The sequence below is a fragment of the Balaenoptera physalus genome (assembly GCF_965194825.1).
Source record: "Balaenoptera physalus genome assembly, contig: HAP1_SCAFFOLD_2090, whole genome shotgun sequence".
NCBI lineage: Eukaryota > Metazoa > Chordata > Mammalia > Artiodactyla > Balaenopteridae > Balaenoptera > Balaenoptera physalus.
Window position 1 is genome coordinate 27184 of NW_028124715.1, and position 22661 is coordinate 49844.

Here is a 22661-nt window from a genome sequence, read left to right on the forward strand (position 1 = left end):
TTGGCATGAGCCCTCCCAGAGTCTGCCATTAGCCCCACCAAAGAGCCCAGGTAGGCTCCAGTGTTGGGTTGCCTCAGGCAAAACAACCAACAGGGAGGGAACCCAGCCCCACTCATCAACAGTCAAGTGGATTAAAGTTTTACGGAGCTCTGTCCGCCACAGCAACAGTCAGCTCTACCCACCACCAGAGCCTCCCATCAAGCCTCTTTAGATAGCCTCAACCACCAGAGGGCAGACAGCAGAAGCAAGAAAAACTACAGTCCTACAGCCAGTGGAACAAAAACCACATTTACAGAAAGACAGACAAGATGAAAAGGCAGAGGGCTATATACCAGATGAAGGAACAAGAAAAGACCCCAGAGAAACAACTAAATGAAGTGGAGACAGGCAACCTTCCAGAAAAAGAATTCAGAATAATGATAGTGAAGATGATCCAGGACCTCGGAATAAGAATGGAGGCAAAGATTGAGAAGATGCAAGAAATGATTAACAAAGACCGAGAAGAATTAAAGAACAAACAAACAGAGATGACCGATACAATAACTGAAATGAAAACTACACTAGAAGGAATCAGTAGCAGAATAACTGAGGCAGAAGAACGGATAAGTGACCTGGAAGACAGAATGGTGGAATTCACTGCTGCGGAACAGACTAAAGAAAAAAGAATGGAAAGAAATGAAGACAGCCTAAGAGACCTCTGGGACAACATTAAACGCAACAACATTCGCATTATAGGGGTCCCAGAAGGAGAAGAGAGAGAGGAAGGACCAGAGAAGATATTTGAAGAGATTATAGTTGAAAACTTCCCTAACATGGGAAAGGAAATAGCCACCCAAGTCCAGGAAGCGCAGAGAGTCCCATACAGGATAAACCCAAGGAGAAACATGCCGAGACACATAGTAATCAAAGTGGCAAAAATTAAAGAAAACATGTTTCTAATGTAGTTCACTTTGCATATCCACATAGCAATTTTAGAAAGTAATTGAAAAAATATTTGGATTATTTAAAAATGAGAACAATGAAGGAATTCCCTGGAGGTCCAGTGGTTAGGCCTCGCCTGGCCCTTTCACTGCCATGGCGTGGGTTTAATCCCCAGTCGGGAAGCTGAGATCCTGCAAACCGTGTGGCGAGGCCAAAAATAAAAATAAAAGAGAACAATGAAGAAATTGTTTTAGGGGTAGGACTTATTTTTAAGAGTATTAGATTATTTTAAAACAATGGGGAGGATTAACATAAAAGTAGCAGAATATATGACAACTGGGATATTTATTTGTAATTAATTATTTATTTATTTTTTGGGCTGTGTTGGGTCTTCGTTTCTGTGCGAGGGCTTATTCTAGTTGCGGCGAGCCGGGGCCCCTCTTCATCACGGTGCGTGGGCCTCTCACTATCGTGGCCTCTCTTGTTGCGGAGCACAGGCTCCAGACGTGCAGGCTCAGTAGTTGTGGCTCATGGGCCTAGTTGCTCCGCGGCATGTGGGATCTTCCCAGACCAGGGCTCGAACCCGTGTCCCCTGCATTAGCAGGCAGATTCTCAACCACTGCGCCACCAGGGAAGCCCCAACAACTGGGATATTTCTAATAATCTTGGAGGCATGATTAACTTGTTTACATTGCCATCCATTTAAGTAACTTAACATTTAAAATTTGTGACTTGCTTTTTATCTAAGGTTGAAAAAAAAAGAAGTAATTAGGAGCCTCTGTTGATCATTACAATTACAAATGTCTTCAAGCAAATATTTAATGTGAGGATTTAAAGGTCCTCAGTATGAAAGACTAGGGTTCGTGACAGTGCTCGCCTTCCCTGTCTCAGTGTTTCTACCAGGGCACTTGCTTCCTGGCTAAAGAAGTTATGTTTTTAAATTCTGAAGCCCGGTTTATTCTGAAGACTGGTTATTAAATGGTTTCCTCATTCTTGGGAGTCTACATTCATGCCAGAAATTTCTGTCTAAGACATCATAAGAAATCAAGCAAGTGAAAAATTCCCAGTTGGTTGACAGCTTCTTATACATTATTTTAGGTCTTGTAAACACTTCATTTGTTTTTTCAGCTTTTCTGATCATGAAATTTAGTTAATTCTGACATTGTTAGAATTGCTTTCCTGACTGTTCTGATTTATACCTGATTACCATTCATTATACTCGGCATGTATGTAGGTGTGATACAATTCAATGACAGCTACCTCCTTTCTAAAATGAGAGATTTGGGTAGTTTGTTGCTAGGGCATAATTTGCAGTAGAAAATAAAAGCTTCTACAATGACAGTAACGTTTGACTTTTTTTTTTTTAAAGGATACTTATATGATCTCTGACCTTTCATTCCATCCTCCTTCATAAACTCCTTTTTTTTTCATAGTTTTTATGATACTATTTAATCATGGCATTTTATCTTAACAGACTACATTTTGTCAGATTTCTTTTGTGAGTTTTGTCACTTCTGCTTAAAGTTAAGGATTCCCTTCTCCTTCTCTATCTACTTTGCTAAGTGCTACCTTTTCTGTAAAGCTTTTTCTTTTCTCTTCTAAGTGAGAACCATTGCAGGGTCTTTCCTGTGCTCCCACAGACCCTCAGCACACCTCTGGTAGAGCCCTTACCTCCCCCTTCTCCATATAAAATTGTGAACTCTTGTGGGAACTCTCCCTCTTTACCTTTGTTTTTGTATTCTGGGTCCTTGAAACAATGTGACTTATAGTAAGAATTAAACATGTTTTTGGTTTGATGAAGGGGATTATGAGAAGTTGTACAGATGCAGGCATATTTTATCAATTCAATGAAAAATTTCATACTTTTTGAGTGTTCCATATAATAATAGATACGATAAAGTAGAGAGAGGTTCTTTTTGGTAATACCAGAGAGGTCATTTCGACTGTTGTCCTGTTTGACAAGAACTGACTTTTTTGTGTTTCTTTCCAGCATACAAGACAGTATCGGGAGTTAATGGTCTACTAGTGATCTTAGATCATGTTAAGGTAATACCACTATCATTATCGTCTAACCATTTAAGAAGTTAAAAGCATAGTATTAAGTACTGTTTAGTACACTTTAAGTTTTTTGTTATGATTCTTTTAAGCCATTCCTTGGTCGGAATGTCAGTGCTATATGGAGACAAGAATTTTAGGTCCGAAGTCAGAAGATGGGATTCTAGTACTGGATCTGTTGTGGATTCTGTTTGTGGCTTTGAGTCCCTTGTCTGTAAAATTTAAAATTTTATTTGTTTGTTAATCATACCTCACAGGTTTATTAGGAAAACAACAGTAATATTTGTGTGTTTTATGACTTGTAGGATATTATTTATATATACTGTATCTTGTGGCTCTTGTCATAGACTACTGTGTGTTCTAACTACTTGTTACATTTTTGTCTTCTCTACTAAATTTTAAGGTCTTTGAGTGAGTAAACAATGTTACTTTTGTCTTTGAGGGCCTGACACTGGTATTCAAGTAATGAATAAACAACAGATTATCTCAACAGTGACTAAAACCATAAAGCAGAGAATAGTTTTTACTTATTCAGTTTGTTGAAAGACTCTTTAGTTACATGGGGTTTTTTTTAGCCACACCTATACATAAGAATTATCTTAGAAAAAGAGGCATAGAATATAGTCTATAATTGAATAGACTTCACCCTGGGTGAAGCCGCCTGCCTGAGTTCAGTGATTAAACTATCTTCAGAGGAGATAATTTGTATAATATGCTCTGTAGAACAGTAATTCTGCATTGGTTGTTGTTGGGAGTGGATGAGGGGGAAAGGTACACAGTTATGAGTTTGTGGAGAGAAGTAATGGCAGAAGTATGTTTGGCATGTGGCCCCTCTGGAAGCAGAAAATAAAATGAAAACCATTTCTTAAAGGAAAGGGCAAAGTGCACTGTCTCTTCAGCTTTATCTCTAAGATATTTTTGTGCATGACAAGGTACCTATACAAATTAATTGCAAGATTAAGCATATAGCTTACTCCTGGCCACAGTTTCATACTAGTCTGCAGTTTGATTCAAAGCCTCAGTATACAAGTTGTACAGGGTTTAGGCAGGAGCCCGTTAATATTTTGTGAAAGGATGAAGCATACACTTTTATTTTGGGGGGAAGTATTGAAAGCATTATTTGCTTTTTTGTCCTTTATTTCTTCTTTTTTATATACTTTTTATTGGATAAAATTGTTGACTCATATTTTAAAAATATGGAGCTTTTATATTAGTAAATATATTTTCAAAAACAGTTAAAAATATTCATGCTTCAACTATGTTAAGCGCTGAACTCAGCACCAAAAATACACAATACAAATACGTAAGTGTCTAATTGGTAAGTGCTATGAAGGGTGAGTGCAGGATGCTATGAGAGTCAATAATGGGAAGGACTTAGAAAACATCTTGGGGGAAGTAATTTTAAGAAAGCTGAAAAAGTTTTATTGAATGTTTGTTTGGGGTATAACTCCAGCTGAGGAAAAACTGGTAAATAAAGTTTATGTAGTTGTAAGAATGGCTTTATACCACCAGATTTAGAGTGTTTTTTGTTTGTTTTTAGTTTTTGGCTCCTGTTTTTAACTTAAAACATACACATAGGATCAAGGAATAGATAATTTTATACAAATTGTATCAGAATAGATGATGATGGAGACTGCTGTCCAACTCATTTTCTGAAGGTAGCACATCTTTGATTCCCAAACCAGACAAAGGCTAGTATCAGAAAAGAAACAATGTAGCTAGTCTCATTTACAAGCACAGATTCCAAAATTCTTAATAAAAATGTTCTCATGTATTGGATATTAGCAAAAATACACTTTAAAAACTCAACAGAATTATGACAAAGTAGAATTTATCCCAGTAATACAAAGATGATTTGATATTAGCGAATGTCAGTATAATTCAGTTCATTCATAGATTAAGCTAGAAAAGCTTATGCTCTTCTCAGTAAATACGGAGTATGTACCTGATAAAATTACTTGTTTCTAAAAAACAAAACAAAACAAAAGAAGAAGGTGGTCTTAGAAATAAGGGCTAGAACAAACGTTTAAAACCTCTTTAAGGATATCCACCATAACCTACAGCAAACAGCGTACTTAAGGAGAGCCTCTAGCAACCTTCCCATTTAAATCAGGACCAAGGTGAGGACCGCTGTTGTCAGCACCGCTGTCCGTCTGTGTTCTGTCTCTGCGCTTGGCCCCTGATCAGTGCTGCGGGGAGAAGGGATCACAAGGAAGAGGCACAGCTGTCAGCATTTCTCGGCGGTATGATTAACTAAACAGAAAACACAAGTCATTCAGTGGACAAACTATTAGAAACAATGGTGTAAAACAGTGTTGCCGGATACAGAGGATGTCTATAGAAATCAGTAGTGTTTTGTATGCCAGAAGTAACTACTAGAATAATTAGGAACTTTTTACAAAAAACTGTGAAACTTTGTTGAAAGACATAAAAGAAGACTTCAAATAACTGGAGATTCCACATTCATGAATGGAAAGACTCAGAATAGAAAAGATGTTGATTCTCTCCAGGTAACAAAATCAGTTAGAAATACAGTAAGAATAAAGATTTGGTGAGGGAGTAAGCAGATAGTTCAGTGGAGCAAAGTTAAAATTCTTAAAACCAACTCTCCTCACACCTGAGAATTTGACTTGGTAAATGATAAAGGCTACATTACAAGTCGTGCTACTTGTAGCACAAATTACATTTGTGCTACTCCGTAAATATTGTTGGGGTATTTGGCTTCCTGTATGAAAAATAAAGATAAAAATGAGAAAAATAAAATTACATACCAAAAATAAATCCAGATGGATTAAAGACCAAAACATGAAAAACCTATTAGAAGACAGTATAGAAGGCCATTTTTATGACTTCAGGTTGGAAGGTTTTCCTACACAAAAGACACAAATCATAAAGGAAAACAAGTCATTTTATTGCAAAAACTTCTGTATGATAGGATACCATAAACAAAATTAAAAGACAAGGAAGACTGGGAGCAGATGTTCGCAAAAGGATTGATATCCAGAATCTATGAAACTTACCTAAAAGTAAATAAGAAGAAGCAGATGTAGTTGAAAAGCGAGGAAAAGATATTATTAACAAGGCCATTATAGGAAATGAAGTCTGAATTGTCAGTAAACATGAAAAGATGCTCAATATTAGTAGAATCAGGAAAATGCAAATTGAAAGATACTATTTTTTATTTTATCAAAATGGTAAAAATTAAAGTTTAATAATGTAAGATTGACAAAGATGTAGGGAAAAGATACTTTTCTATCCTACTAGGGAGTTTGTAAAGTAAAAGGTTCCTTTGCAGAGTAATTTCACATAACAATGGACACAGCCTATAGCCCACCACTACGGAACCAGCTACCTTAGGGAAACTTGGGCCCACATGTGAGAATGTTCATTGCAGCATGTTTGTAGTAGTTTAAATTTGGAACAACCTTGAACACCAGTGGTAGAAGAACAGCTGAATAAAATGTAGTGTCACTTGATTTTATTTTAGCTATATCTGTTCTAACATTGATTCTAGATGCCCATTTATTCATATTAGCATCGCCAGAATAAGTGTCCTACAGTCAGTGTTGATTCACAGATGCATTGGCAGATGTTTTCCTTCACATCACACAACGTAGTGATGCATTTTTCAAAAGATTCTGTTCATCAAATAAGGTAAATATGACTATGACAGATCCAAAACATACGGTGAAGTGGGAAAAAAACGAGTTGCAGGATGATACATTTAGTATGTTGCCATTTAGGTAAGTGAAACACTACAGTATATTTTTGGAAACATGCAATTTAAAATATTAAAAATGGATTAGAGGAATACATTTCTGGTTAGGAGAATTAGATTGAGGAGGGAATATTAGCATTATTTATTATAATAGTAATTATTTTATTGTTCAGTTGCATTTTATTCCTGTCCTCCCAAGGCACAAGGTGATTACACAGCCCAGAAGCAAACATCATTTCTGAGTAGTGGGAACATAGTTTTTTAACTTTCTGTAGTCTCAAAGCTTAAAAACATACACACAGAAGCAAAGAATTTAATTGCCGTGGTTTCATAGATTTAAGATCCTTCTCTCTGTACCTTATGCTGTGTTTGCCAGTATATGTGCCAGTGATCAGTGTTCTAAGGACTTACACTACCTGAGGATATTCTAAACTCTGGATGTATACCTGTGTGCTTCGGGGAGGTGTGGGGTCTGCATGTGCATACGTGCTGTGAAAGACAGAGCATATAGAGTATTTTGAGGAGCTTTTAAAATGTTGGTTATTGAGCCTTTATTTTTTTCCTATTTAGTTTCCCAGATATGCTGAGATTGTGCACTTAACACTACCTGATGGCACGAAGAGGAGTGGGCAAGTTCTAGAAGTTAGTGGTTCCAAAGCAGTGGTTCAGGTAAGCATCGCTTTCAAAACCTGGCCAGTTGAACGTTTTTCTGATCACAACAAACATAAGAAACACCAATAGTTCTTTTTAGTAATTATCACATAAGTATACAGATCTTCATCAACTTATAGGTGGGGTGACATCTTGATACACCCATCATAAGCTGAAAATATCGTAAGTTGAAAATGCATTTAGTACACAGAACCTACCGAACATCATAGCTTAGCTTAGCTTACATTAAAGGTGCCCAGAACACTTATATTAGCATACGATTGCACAAAACCATATAACACAAAGCCTATTTTATAATAAAATGTTAAATATCTCATGTGATTTTTTTTTTTCTCATGTGATTTTTCTGAAGTACGGTTTCTACCAGATGTGTATTGCTTTTGCACCATCATGAAGGTGAAAAATCTTAAGCCAGGGACCCGACTGTTTACTGGCTGTGAGGGAAGAAAAGTATTTTTTCATGTTTTCTTGCTAAATGCCAGCCACCAATATCCATTCTAGCCCAATAGCTCCACTGGTAAAATGGCTTTTTAAAAAAATTTTTTTAATGGATAAAATGAAACAGTCACATAGAAGGGGAGAGATGAAAAGTAGAATTCAGAGCTTATGGGCTGAAACCAAAATGAGATCTGAGTCTACTCCTTTAAATTGTCTCTGATAATTCCTAGTTTTTAATGTTACTGATTATAGGAAGTGCCAGTTTTCTCAAATAACATATTGCCCTAAAAAGTAATCTAGAGCAGAGGTCAGCAGAATTTCTGTAAGGGGCCAGATAGTAAATTTTTTAGACTTTGTGAGGGTTGTGCCTAAGGTCTCTGATGCATGTTCTTATGCTTTCTTTTCCTTTTTTTTTAAAAAACAACCCTTTAAAAATGTAAACACCATTCTTAGCTTGCTTGATGGATTTGGCTGCAGGCATGACTCTGGGTCAGAGGTTGACAGTTTGGTTCGTCGTCCACCATGAACACGTCTTCAGTCATGAGGCTACAAGTAGTATATACGTTGATGTGTTTTACTTTATAAGGGCTGACAAATAAATCTTAAGCGCTTATGATCTAAATTTCCTTTACCCTTCTGTTTACTTTTCTCTCTTGATAGGTATTTGAAGGGACTTCAGGTATAGATGCCAAGAAGACATCCTGTGAGTTTACTGGGGATATTCTCCGAACGCCAGTGTCTGAGGATATGCTTGGTAAACGGATATTATTATTCATGCTGAGCAGAGATCTGCTTCCTTTTTAACGTCTTTGCAGGAAGTCTTTTTAAAGATTGTGAAGATTTGAGTCATTGTCCACTCTGTACTGTCTCGTTACTGTTTACCAGGTCGGGTATTCAGTGGCTCAGGAAAACCCATCGACAGAGGTCCTGTTGTACTGGCTGAAGACTTCCTTGATATCATGGGTAGGGACAGAAAATGGGTTTCTGTGTTTTGGGGAAAATAGCATCTACCTATCTTATACCTTTGTCAGAGAAAGGGTGATTTTTATGATACTTTAAGTAGATAACCAACATACTCCATGTTTGATTAATTATGTTTTGTTTATTATTTAATAAATTTATTTTTCCTTGAGGTTATCTTAAATTTTTATATTTTATTTATTGTAAAATATCACCAGGATATATCTGAGATGTAAAAGCCATACTGGCTTTGAAATTAGGATTTCTCTCTTATTTGCTATACATTACATTTCACTTTACTACCATATAATTTGTGAATCTACAAAAGATTAATGGAAAAGAATATTTAAACAGTTTCAGATTTCAAAAATAACTGATTTTTTAAGAGTAGAAAGAAATGCTTTATATGCTTTATATGGTTGTAGTCTTAATGTAGAGACATATTAAAATTTTCCCTTTTGGAAATGCATTAGGCCAGCCAATCAATCCTCAGTGTCGGATCTATCCAGAGGAGATGATTCAGACCGGCATTTCGGCCATAGATGGCATGAACAGTATTGCTAGGGGGCAGAAAATTCCTATCTTCTCTGCTGCTGGCTTACCGCACAATGCGGTGAGACCTAGAATCTGTTTGGTATGAAATTTAAGGAGAAAGAATTTCCGAGTGCTTCACTCTTAGTGAGAAACCAAATATAGGATTTTCAAGGTAAATGCCCAATGTTACTGTTTATATAATCCAATTACATTGACTCTTTATCTACACATATCTGACTTCTTGCTTACTCTTAGGAATCTGCAAAAATTACAAAATAGTTTCATTGGGTAAAGCCCTTTAAGACAACCCAGTTTCATTTATGATTACAGTTCCCCAAAGTTTAGGGTAAAATTATTTTGTTGTAGAAATATTATTTTAGATTTTAACTTGGTTCTTTTGTACTCCTCATCAGATTGCAGCTCAAATCTGTCGCCAGGCTGGTTTGGTAAAAAAATCCAAAGATGTAGTGGACTACAGTGAGGAAAATTTTGCGATTGTATTTGCTGCTATGGGTGTAAGTATTATCTTTTTCTGTTTTAGTATGAAATGTAAAAGTGCTTGTGTTCTTAGAACAATGTAGAAAACTACACATATATTATTCGATTTATCTCTAGGCAGAGAAGTTGCAAGTTGGCATTTTGGGCAAACCATGGATTAGTATTTAGCATTTGACTGTGGAATGTAAAAATAATTCCCTTTGTGCCCAAAGCAAGCTGTTTACTCTGTTGGCTTTTGTGAACGTTTTGGGGGTACTTGAACCTTTAAAAGAAGGAGCAGTGCAGATCTATAGCTTGGCCTTCATCAGAAATAAATATTGGGGGGGGGGGAAAGAAAGAAAGAAATATTGAGAATTTTTCTTCTCCCAGCACTGATGAAGTCATTGCCATTTAGGTAAACATGGAAACTGCCCAGTTCTTCAAACCTGACTTTGAAGAAAGTGGCTCAATGGACAACGTCTGCCTCTTTTTGAACTTGGCTAACGACCCAACGTAAGTAAACAAATAGAGCTGTTTTCCCCCTATTCATGCAGCCTTCTGGTCAAAAATGTCACCTTACACTAAGGAGGTAGAACATTAGAGTGAAAGCTGCACAGGCCTAGGTATGAGATAACCGTATTTAAATTCCAGCTCTGCTTCTTGCAAGTTATTTGGTTTTGGGTAAGTCACTTAGGCTGTGAAGCTCAGTGTCTTCTTTCATAAAATGTGATAAATAATACTTGTCTCACAGAGTTGTTGTGCATATGAAATGAGATAATAGTGTAAGTTACCTAGCACACAGTCCATACTCAATAAATGACCTTTTCCTCTTACCTGCAAAATCTGGCCCCTACTTCTTTCATCCCTTTCTCCTTCTCTCTCTCTTCCTTTCTTGCTCAGTTTTGAGAACTATATAGTTCTGAGAAATTATGGGGCATTTATCAAATAAATCAATTTAGCTGTGTAGCACTAAGTAATTCTTATTATGTAAATGCATAAAAGAACTCTGCCTTACTTAAGAACTTTTAAAGTAATAATTGCTTAACCTTCCTCAATTTATGTGAAACTTTAAAAGGGAGACTGTACTATTATTTCTGGAATCATTTTGTGTTTTTTTTGGCCTTTTTGTTTGAGTGACGTAGGACTTAATGTTTCATTTCAGTATTGAGCGAATTATCACTCCTCGCTTGGCTCTAACCACGGCCGACTTCCTGGCCTATCAGTGTGAGAAACATGTATTGGTTATCCTAACAGACATGAGTTCTTATGCTGAAGCACTTCGAGAGGTAATTTTTTTCTTAATTAAAATGGATTATCTTGTCAGGGTTATCTTGTCCCTCTGCAAGTTTTCATTTTTTTTTAAATCATGTTTTTTAAAATGCATTGCTCATATATTAGTAGAATACCTTAATTAATCAGAAAAGAAAATATTACTTTTGTCAACCTAGTTGAAATGATTAGAGGACGAGATTTAAATTATTAGCCTATTTATCATACTCTCACTGTCTCCATTGGTTAAGACTGGATTCTTAGAGTAAATGATGCAAGCTATTTAATCAGTTACTCTCCCAGGTAGTTCTGTCTCTGTCCAGACTGTCAGTTTTTAGCCCTTTTCAAGAATTCCATTTTTAATGATGTAAGTTTTTATTTATTTACATAAGTAAAGACTATACTGTGGCAGAACCCTCTTCAGAACTTTTTTTTCCTTTAGAAAACTCAGTGATTATTTAGAAACAATATAAGATTCTAGCAGTTACCATCCAGAAGTGTGGGGTGTTTGTTCTAATGCAAGTTACTGAAATTTTGAGTGACTTGCTCTTTTAAGTGTGCAAAAAAGGGAAGAAGACTTTTGAAGAGACAGGCTTTATAAATATCTAGCTTAAGATTCCCTAAGATCCATCATCATATCTCACTCGGCTACAGCGCTTTTTCATCGAAGGACTTCTTTTCTCCCATCCATCACAGATACTTTTCTAAAAGGCAGTAAAAATAAGTATTAGAAAAGTGAAAATTAAAAAAAAAAAAACAATTTACAAACCCTTTTATTAGTATTATTAGATTCGACAGACAATTATTCTATCAAATTGCCACTAAAGTTTTCTGTATGTTTATCTTGCTTTCTGCATTATCTCCTTTCACGTTGATAAAAGCTGGTCTGCAGGCAGGCCACACTTTGAGTAGCACTGCTGGAGCATACTCTTGGAGGAACCAAAGTAGCAGTTAGAAGTTGGGCTTAATGACTCACAGTTCTTGTTGGCTGTAGATTAAAATGTATGCATATATTCTAGTGTGCATGTCTCTAAGAGAAAGACCATTTATTACTATTCTTGTCTTGTGCGGTGATCCAGGGAAATCATCTGGCCCTTGATTGCGGTTGTAAGTTGGGGTTAATAACATTAACTTCCTCATAGGGTTGTTGTGAGGATTAAATTAAATAATGTATGTAAAGTGCATCAGATGATTTCTGATATATGTATTTCCTTCCCTTTTGATCTTTTCAGGATTAGCTTATGTAAATCTGGCAAGATCCATAACATGAAGGAAACCTTGTGAACTGAGACTGTTCTCTTAGTTTTAAAACCTTTGATTTATAAAATTGCAAGCAGATTTTCTTCTAGCCAGCTATTTGAAGATTTGTGTTATGGCAGTATGATTTTAGCAAAAAAACTTCTGGTCCCCAATTGTCAACATTTTTGTTGCAGAATAATCTGAATTTATGTCGCTAGATTTTTCTAAATCGTTTCTAGAGGTGATATTTAAAACGAATAAGATGATATTTCCAACTTTGTAATTTGGCATGTTCAAACAAATGTTTTCCAACCAAGCTTTAATTTTCATTTTCTGGTATGTGATACAGTTCTCCTTGACTCACTGTCAGGTTTCAGCAGCCAGGGAAGAGGTTCCTGGTCGACGAGGTTTCCCAGGTTACATGTATACAGATTTAGCCACACTATATGAACGCGCTGGTAGAGTGGAAGGTAGAAATGGCTCTATTACTCAAATTCCTATTCTCACCATGCCTAACGATGGTAAATTTTGGGTCTTTGGATTATAGCATCCCTAATCGTTGTAAGGACTTTGATTTTAAGAGAGAAGACCATCTATCTTTTTGAGTTGAAATTCTTTTGAGAGTTTATCCTCCAGAAGTTTACCTTACCTAGTGATTTGTTTCTAATAAAATTTTTCATTTCAAAACTACCCATAATTATTATTCTTTTGTAGAAAAATTTTCTTGTAATTTTAATTTTTAATTTTTATTTATTAGCTAGTATTTAGTGTCTACTATTTGCAGGACACTGGTCTAGATGAAAGAAACGAATTTTTAAAAAAATGTATGGGCTCTACTTAATGTAAGCCTCTCATTCTAGTTGGATATTTTTTAAATGTCTGTGCATCAGTAATTTAAGGTAGTCAAAGTGCCAGATACGGAGCACAAATGGTAAATGCCACGAGACTCTAGAGATAGAACGATCATCAAAGACTTGCTAAAAATTACTTGGTTTTCTCATGTGTGTGTAAGTGCACAGTGCAGTGCCTGCCTGGAGGTATGCCCAGCAGCTCCCGGGTGAGACTTGCAGCATTCCCCTTATGTTAGTGTCTTTTTGTCTTTATCTCAGTCTTTTAAAAACACTTTTTCAAACTATTTTCAGAAAGTAATAACTCATTATAACTGAGCACTGTTCTAAGTGTTTTGTAAGTTTTGACTCATTTGATCTTCATAGCGACTTTTTAGATGCTCTCGTGTGAGGCACAGGGAGGTACAGTGTCACAGTTAGGAAGTGGCGGCTTTAGAACCCAGGCAGGGGCTTCCCTGGTGGCACAGTGGTTAAGAATCCGCCTGCCAATGCAGGGGACACGGGTTCCAGCCCTGGTCCGGGAAGATCCCACATGCTGCAGAGCAACTAAGCCTGTGCGCCACATCTACTGAGCCCGTGCGCCACAACTACTGAAGCCCGCATGCCTAGAGCCTGTGCTCCACAACAAGAGAAGCCACCACGAGAAGCCCGCGCACCGCAATGAAGAGTAGCCCCCCCACCCCCGCTCACCGCAACAAGTGAAAGCCGTTGCGCAGCAACGAAGACCCAACACAGCCAAAAGTAAATAAATTAATAAATTAAAAAAAAAAACAAAAACAAAAAAACCCAGGCAGTCTGAATACTACCTCTGATGTGAAAATGATTTGTTCCAAGGAAGTAGCTACAAAATTACTCTCTGTAATTTAACAGACTTAGAGATGTCTTGCTCTGTAGGACCTGCGTGGTGCTGCCTGTGTAGTGTTGCTTAACTTGTTGAGCCTCTCCGTATTTTCCATGTTGAAATGTTGTGTATCCCTCTGGGATAGCTTATGGACTGAGAATGTTCTCTCAGTGTACATCAAATTGGCAAATCTCTGCAAATGAACTTTGTGTTTAAAATGGAACTTTATATTTGGGGGAGAGAGAGCATAACTAGGAGAAATAGTACTTTTTATGAAGATAGCTAATTTAACTTGTGCCAACACATGTCTAACTGTGCTGCAACCAAATAAGTGAGACTGGCCAATACGGTAACCTCTAGCCACATTTGGCTGTTTAAGTTCTAAAGTTCATTAAAATCAGATAAAGCTTGAAATAAAGTTTTTCAGTCACATTAGCCGCATTTCACATGTTCAGTAGCCACATTTGACCAGTGGCTGCCATATTGGACAGCACAGATAAAGCACTTTTCCATCATCACAGGAAACTATTTTCTATAGCACTGTTTTAAGTAGTGCAGATTGACTTCCTGTGGTTTTGTTTATATGAGATGGACACTTTAACTAACATCAGGTGTCTTTCTCTGGTAGATATCACTCACCCCATCCCTGACTTGACTGGATATATTACAGAGGGGCAGATCTATGTGGACAGACAGCTACACAACAGACAGGTATTTGAGAGTTGAATGATGCTCTAAGCCTACAGATCTATTCTTCAGTTATTCTTTAGTGACTCTGACGTTGCTCTTAGGAATTATTTATTTAGAAAATATCAAATTGAATTGTTTTTAATATGGCTATAAAATTGTCACTTCTGTAATACTAAAATCCTGGTGTGGAAAAGAGTGCCAGAATTAAGAATTAAATTTCCACTTTCTTTATTATGCCTTAAAATGGAGTGAGTTGTTCAAAGAACTTTTTTGGGTCTTCTGTTCCATAACGGTATAATCTACCACTTTTGTTATTAATACAAGAACAGATTTTTCAGAGTTTCTTCTTTGTCTTTTATTGTTAAAATGTTTTTAATTGAGGTATAATTGACGTAACATTACATTGGTCGCAGGTGTACAATGTCATGATTTGATGTTTGTAGATGTTGCAGAGTGATCACCACAATAAGTCCACTTAACATCCACCACCTCACATAGTTACAACACTTTTTTTCTTGTGATGAGAATTTTGAAGAGCCACTCTTCTAGCTACCTTTAAGTATGCAATACAGTATTATTAACGTACATAGTCACCATGCTGTGAAAGTTCCATCCCCATGACTTACTCATTTGATAACTGGAAGTTTGTACCTTTTAACCTCCCTCACCCATTTGGCTCACTCATCCCCTGCCTCAGGCAGCCACCAGTCTGTTCTCTATCCGTGAGCTTGACATTTTTTTGTTTGTTTTTTAAGGTCCCATATATGTGAGATTATATGGTATTTATCTTTTTCTGTCTGGCTTATTTCACTTAGCATAGTGCCCTAAAGGTCCATCCATGATGTTGCAAACAGCAAGATTTCATTCTTTTTTATGACTGAATAATCAAAAACAGATTTTTTATCGGTTCTTTAGTAGATGCCAGCTTCTGATACCAGCTTTTAGGTGAAATTATTGTTAATCTTTTTATGTGTGATTTTATGAGTCAGAGTTCAGAAGACCATTTGGATTTGCTATTGTAGGCAGATGTTGAAAATTCAGTTTTTTAATAGACTCTTGTACTGTTTTGTAGATTTTACTTTTTGGATTTGATTCTCAAAAAGAAATCTTAACCTGTAAAATGTTTCTTACTTCCTTTTCTTACCAGGAAGAGATATTAGGAATCATCTAGGAAACAAATGTAGCAGTTTTATGCAATTTAAGCAATAAAAATGAGTTTCAAAATCCTCCTTTACTACCAGTAAAGCTTGAATTTTGTACTTAAATATAATATTTTCCCCCTTCCCCTTTTACCCAAGATTTACCCGCCTATTAATGTGCTGCCCTCGTTGTCTCAGTGAATGAAGTCTGCTACTGGAGAAGGTATGACCAGAAAGGATCACGCCGATGTGTCTAACCAGCTGGTACGTATGTTTTTTCCAGGATTGTGTTTAAAGAAATGAATACTTTCTCAGTTCATGCTGCTGTCTTATACCTCTTGTCTTTCTTCCATATCACTTTTCTTCTCCCCCCATCAAAGTAGAATTTTAATATAGAATATATAATATAGAATACTGGAATACAGAAACATTCATTAGAGCCAAACAGTCTTTTTCATAAGGATAACTGCTCATGACAAAGATTAAAGATCACATGCTTGAAACCCACCTCTAATGCTGTATGAGGTAGTTTTTAAATAAAAAAGGCATAAGACGATTAAGTTTTTATTAGTAACCTTTATTATAGAGTACTTCTGAAAGACTATTCTAACTAATTTTTTGTTTAACATATTAGGCAATCACCAGAACGCTAAGGGATACAGCTGTGTATATTCTATGAAATCCTTGGTTTCTATAGTCCTGAGATTGTATACCAAGCATAATTAAAGAAAAATACATTTGACCTTAAAGTAGAAATGACAAATAAACCTACTGATAACACAGATTTTTTTTTTGGAATAGAATTTAGAGATGGATTTCTCCTATTGTGTAAGTTGTGATTTTTAAATGCTCTACAAAATGGAAGCTCATTGATATATTGAGGGAGTGTATTTTTTGTAGAGTGTTAGTAATGTCTATGTATTGCATGCCTGAAGACTCCTTCCTTAGTGAGACTGCTGTATAATAAAGTCTTTCCAATACTTGCATATGTGAATTATGTTTGGAAATAATGTGAAATACTGTGAAGATAGCTACAGCAATACACTTACAATGCCCAGAGTACCGTTACCATTTATAAAGGTTCATGTAAACCTTTTTTTCTCTTTAGTATGCATGCTATGCTATTGGTAAGGATGTGTAGGCCATGAAAGCCGTAGTTGGAGAAGAAGCCCTTACCTCAGATGATGTGCTTTACTTGGAATTTCTGCAGAAGTTTGGGAGGAACTTCATTGCTCAGGGTAAGATTACTATTTTCCTATGAATAGAAACAGCATCATATGTAGTTTTGAGGACTTCTTTCCTAGTCTGAGAGAATTTACATTGGTCTCCATACAATTCTCCTTCTGATTAGAGAAGAGGTTCTTCCAGCCGCCTGCCATGTCTTCGTTCTTAGCCCTCTGGTTCCTTCCCCTCTACCTTCAATTTCTTTATCCATTTATTTAGCTCCTGTCTTATTTTTTATCTTCCTTACAACCGGCCTTCTGCTCTCCTACCTCCATTGCCACTTCTCCTCGCTCTTAACCTGTCTGCAATGCTCTCCTCTGGCTTTGGGGGTTTTGGACTTTCCCAGTCCCTCTGTTTTCATCCTCCTGATTTCTTATCTTCCTGCTTCTTAATTGTTAATGTTCCCAAAGGCTTAATTACCTGTTCTTTCTGTGCTTTTTTCCCCTATGCTGATGACTAACTTGCTATGTATGAGCCTTGACCCTCTTTCTGAAGCTCTAATCCCTCATCTCCAGCTAGGAAGCCTGTGTTTATGCCACCATCCTCTCTGGCTCAGCGTGGTGAGAACCAAAGTCTTTTCCCAACTGACCACCTGCCTAGCAATTCCCTTTTCAATTTCTGTCTACCTCTGGCATGACCATTACCCTAGTTAGCCCAAGCTCAGGAATTGGGCATTCTTAACCCTCTTCATTTATTCTCCAGTCATCAAATATTTGCTAATTTGCATTGTTCTCCTTTGAAACATCTTATCCTGTTCTCTTTTCATTCCTATTAAAAAAACTTAGGCCAGTGTTTCTCAAAGTTGAATATGCTTTTGAATCTACCAGGGATCTTGTTGAAGTGCAGATTGTGATTCGGTAGGTGTGGGTGGGGCCAGAGAGCCTGTATTTTGACAAGTTCCTGGGCGATGTTGAAGCTGCTGATCTCTGACGACTCTTTGTGTCCCAAGACCTAGTCCAGACCTTTGTCCCATCATCCTTGGCCGTTAGTGCCAGCATCTTCACCAGTCTCCCTGACTCTCTATGTGCCATTGCCGGGGTAAATTTAGTATTAATTTTATTGATTGTCCTTCTGTTAAAAAGTCTATAATTGTTTTTATTACAGAGCATGTGTAGGGCTTTCAAGCTGTTTTGTTTGGTCTCTTCCCTACCACCCCTGCTAATGCTGGTAAACTCTATTTTTGACCTCAGTGATACTTACAAACGATGTGTTTATTTTGGAATAATGCATCAGCTGCACACTTAGGATTTGTGCACTTTTCTATTTGTGTGATACATTTTTTAAGTACCATCAAAATCCCCAGAACATATGATTGTTGGGTTTTCGAAAAAAAAAAAAAAAAAATTTATGCAGAACCTTAATATCTTAAAAAGATAAAAATTATTCTGGTCGAGAAAAGAATGCAGAACTCTAGCCACTCTAACTCCTTAGTTAAAAAATGAGATTTATTTGCAGGATAAGAATGATTCTGCTATTAAAAATAATAATAGCAATAGCAAGTTTGAAAACTTTCACGTGGACCTATTCAGGTGCTTCATTGGCATTTAAGGCCTTCTAAGTATCTGTACTAGCCTCCTTCAGGTCAGCCTGTGTTGCTGGGAAACTGCTTTTCTCACTACTCTCTGGACAAAACTCTGGGTCTAGTTTCCATTATTCCGTGGAGTGTTTTTAGATCCCACCCGTTGTTAAACACACACACGCACACACGCACGCACGCGCCCAACGTCTCACCTGCGGGCTTTCTCCCTTTTCTCTGATTCCCGGGGGTACTTACTGTCTAGACCCTCATTTCCACATTTGGTCACATCCAGTCCTGGGAGACCTGACTGCTTTGTGTCTCTTTTTTATACTTCATGCTCACAGTGCTAGACCCATAACAGTAAATTTTGAATAACGCTGATAAGTTGGAAGTACTTGGCCTTTATTCATCTAATCTCAATTTTTTGTAAGGTCCTTACGAAAACCGCACTGTCTATGAGACTTTGGACATTGGCTGGCAACTGGTCCGAATCTTCCCCAAAGTAATGCTGAAGAGAATCCCTCAGAGCACGTTGAGCGAATTCTACCCTCGAGACTCTGCAAAGCATTAGCTGCTACTTTATCGCTGGCTCGATGCTCTTGTGAAATACTGGTTCTGTTTTCTTTATTCCTTTTGCACTCCCCCATCCCCACCTTTGTGTTGGAGTTTACTGTGTTACCCTGTAATTAAAAACAAAGAATAGGTAACAATTGTGCCAGTGTTGCAATGTTTTAAACTGCTAACAGACTTTAAAATATCCCCTGTTCCGAAAACCTGGAACTGCAGTGCTTTGTTTAAAGTAGCTGAGGGTTGGAGGTGAAGTTTTCTTACTGATGTGTGTATTTGTACGTAGTGGTGTAGTTAGCTGCCTAGTGTCCTCATTATTTGGGTCTCTCAGAACTTCCCTGTCCACCCCCTCCAGAGTATCACTATCTGAAGTGACAATGCTTTGATCTCCAAACTAGGGACAAGATAGGGTCTGAAAGACGCTTCCTCTCCGAGCCGAGACGCTTTCCTGAGCGCTTGTTTTTAGACTTTGGTGTGCCTCTGGGTCTGCTCTAAGCAGATGGCTTTTCCTGTCCACCTGCTGTTTCCTATTTAATGAATAGGTTAGAAAAGGAGTTTCCTTTTCCTCTTTGGTGCGGATAAGTTTCAACTCCTGTGTCTTACTGTTCTCCCTCCCTCTGAGTAACACAGAATCATGCAGCTTTTGCCCAACTGGCATTGATCTGATAGTAGTGAGATGCCCTGTCTTGATGATCCCTTACTGGGTTTCCATGCAGAGGAATCATAATGAAAATAATTAATAGAATTCTTGGTTGGAAAGAGTTGGGATACAATTTTTTAAGAAAGAAAAAACCTATATCGGTTCTACATTCGGATATGCTAACAGTGGTTTTAAGTTTCTAAAGTGTTGACCGGATGCTAAAGGCAAGGTGGGGAAGAGAAAGCTCTTCTGTGTATGGAATCTTTTATATATATATATAATCTATGGATATTTGAAACTCTGTTAGATAGCAGCCTTTGGAAAATCCCCTATTTGGTCCTGCTTTCTGACCTATCTGCCTTTTCAGGGTAATCTTGTGGCACAAGTGATAGCATTTAAAAGCTTTAGTCTTTTAATTCCTCCTCCTTCCTGCTGCGCACCCTGAGCTGTCTTCTGTGCACTTCTGACATGTCTACTGTTTGGTCTCTCTGTGTTCTTTGTTACTTGGGTGCAGTAGCAACTTCTCTGTGCATTCCATCTTTCTTTCAAGTTGTGTAAAGTTCTTCACTTTTTTTCTCTGAGGGTGTAGGGGGTGGGGGGAGTCAGCATAATTATATTTTGATGTAGAAAATGTGACCTGGATATAAAATGAAGATAAATATTAAATTAAATGGAAGTTACCTAAAGTGACTCTGTATCTTCCAATCAGAAAAGCAATAGCAACAAGCAAATATATAATAATGCACCTCTCTTTGATTGACAGTTTTGAACATCATAACCAGTATTGTGAACCAGCCCCTTGATTCACAATATTATGAACCATGTCACCTTTACAGGGACATGGCCCATGTTCTGTACTCTCTGCCTTTTAGGCTGCCCTTTCAAGCTCTTTTCAGTAATACCTCTTCCAACATATTATAGTTTGATCCAAGGTTGAGAGTTGCTAGGGTGTGGGGTTGTTTGTTTGTTTATTTGTTTGTTTTGCAGATCGCTAGTGGCTGTAAGTTCTCTGAAACTTGAAGTTTTGATTCAGGGTCCACTTAGCATTTTCGAGAGTTACTAAGGTGTTTTATAGCACTCTTTGTTTCAGACATTCTCAGGACCTCTAGAGCCTGTCTGCCATGAATGAAAGAGGGTAATAAATGGAAAATGAAATACATACTGAAGCAAGCCAAAACTTGCTTCAAATAAAACCTGAAATAGATGGTCCAGTATATAAAGAAAACATACTGGTTAAAGCACAGGGATGTGGCATCACGGTGGTCTCCCATTTCTTTCCCCTCTTCAACTCAGAGTGACATTTAATAGAAGAGGCTCAGTCATAGCAAGAGTAGGTAGACCTGTGTTCTGATTCTGGTGCTGCCACTAACTGTATGGTCTTGCTTAGTCATTTAACAGATTTGTGTTCCTTTTAGGGTTTTTATAAGGACTAGAGATTTTGCTTTTTATATCACTTTTTAACTTATGTAAAAAAAAAAACAGTTTGTTGTATTGGCATGTGTCTATTTCTGTATTCTCTATCCTATTCATTGAACTATGTATCTATCCTTCCACCAATACCACACTGTCTTACTTATAGCTTTACAGTAGGTCTTATTATCCTCTAACTATATTCTGCTTTCTCAAAATTGTTTTACTTATTCTGGTTCCTTTGCCTTTACCTTTTGTTCATACATTTTAGAATAAGCTTGTCCATGTTGACAAACAAATTCTGTTGGAAGTTGACCTTTTATTATGTTGAGTCTTCCAAATCCATGAATGCGATATGTCTCTCCATTGATTTAGGTCTTGTTTGGTTGTATCATACAGATCCTCTATTAAAATATTTATAATCAAATATTTCATGTTTTGGAAGCATTGTGTATGGCATTGTGTTGTTTTTTTTTTTTAATTTTTCTTTTTTTATTTTTGTCTGTGTTGGGTCTTCGTTTCTGTGCGACGGCTTTCTCTAGTTGTGGCGAGTGGGGGCCACTCTTCATCGCGGTGTGCGGGCCTCTCACTGTCGCGGCCTCTCTTGTTGCAGAGCACAGGCTCCAGACGCACAGGCTCAGTAGTTGTGGCTCACGGGCCTAGTCGCTCCACGGCATGTGGGATCTTCCCAGACCAGGGCTCAAACCCGTGTCCCCTGCATTGGCAGGCAGATTCTCAACCACTGCGCCACCAGGGAAGCCCCGGCATTGTGTTTTTAGTTTTGGTTTCCAGTTGTTCATTGTTAATATTTGGAAATATGACTAATGTTTTTGTGTTGATCTTGTATCCTGAGACTTTGTTAAAATAATTGCCACTTATTAATTGCTTCTTAGAGATTCCTTGGGATTTTCTATGCAGACAGTCATGCTATCCATGAGTATGGACAGTAATATTTCTTCCTTTCTAATCTGTGTGTCTTTCTTTCTTTTTCTTGCCATGTTGCACTGGCTAGTACCTACAGTACTAAGTTGAAAAGGAGAGATGAAAGAGGACATTCTGACCTTCTTTTGAATTTAGGAGGAAAACATTCATTCTCTCACCATTAAGTATGATGTTCACTGTCGGTTTTTTGTAGATATTCTTTACTGGGTTGAAGTAGAGCCCTTCTATTCCTTGATTTCTGAGAGTTTCTGACATGAATGTGTGTTGAAGTTCATCAAATGCTTTTTCTTCATTAATTGATGTGGCCATGTAGATTTTCTTCTTCAATCTATTAATATGGCAAATTACGCTGATGATTTTTGAATAGTAAACCAAGCTTGTGTTCCGAGAATAGACTCCATTTGATCAGAGTGTATTGTTATTTGCTTCCTTCTTCATGTGTTGATTTTATTGTGCAATTTTTTTCCCGTTTCTGTGTGTGAAAGCTTAGATTATTGATCTGAGACCTTCCTTCTTTTCTATTATAAGCATTTAGTGCCATTCGTTTCCCTCTTAATA

The 22661-nt window shown here is 37.3% G+C and overlaps 1 protein-coding gene across 3 annotated transcripts; it reads left to right on the forward strand.

Annotated features, from left to right (window-relative positions):
- Window positions 1-1891: 1891 nt before the first annotated feature.
- Window positions 1892-19254, forward strand: LOC309654135 (V-type proton ATPase subunit B). Of its 3 annotated transcripts, XM_082478791.1 has the most exons (13): window positions 1892-2967; window positions 7265-7363; window positions 8465-8558; window positions 8690-8767; window positions 9238-9377; window positions 9712-9813; window positions 10191-10288; window positions 10938-11061; window positions 12654-12804; window positions 14601-14683; window positions 15961-16065; window positions 16910-17039; window positions 18976-19254. In XM_082478791.1, the coding sequence occupies exons 3-11, from the start codon at window positions 8552-8554 to the stop codon at window positions 16000-16002; spliced, it is 825 nt and encodes a 274-aa protein (XP_082334917.1). In that variant the 5' UTR covers window positions 1892-2967; window positions 7265-7363; window positions 8465-8551; the 3' UTR covers window positions 16003-16065; window positions 16910-17039; window positions 18976-19254. The 3 variants fall into 3 exon arrangements, with proteins under 3 accessions (XP_082334917.1, XP_082334919.1, XP_082334918.1); XM_082478792.1 differs by lacking the exon at window positions 1892-2967 and having other exon boundaries at window positions 7201-7363; XM_082478793.1 differs by lacking the exons at window positions 8690-8767; window positions 9238-9377.
- The last annotated feature ends 3407 nt before the right edge of the window (window positions 19255-22661 follow it).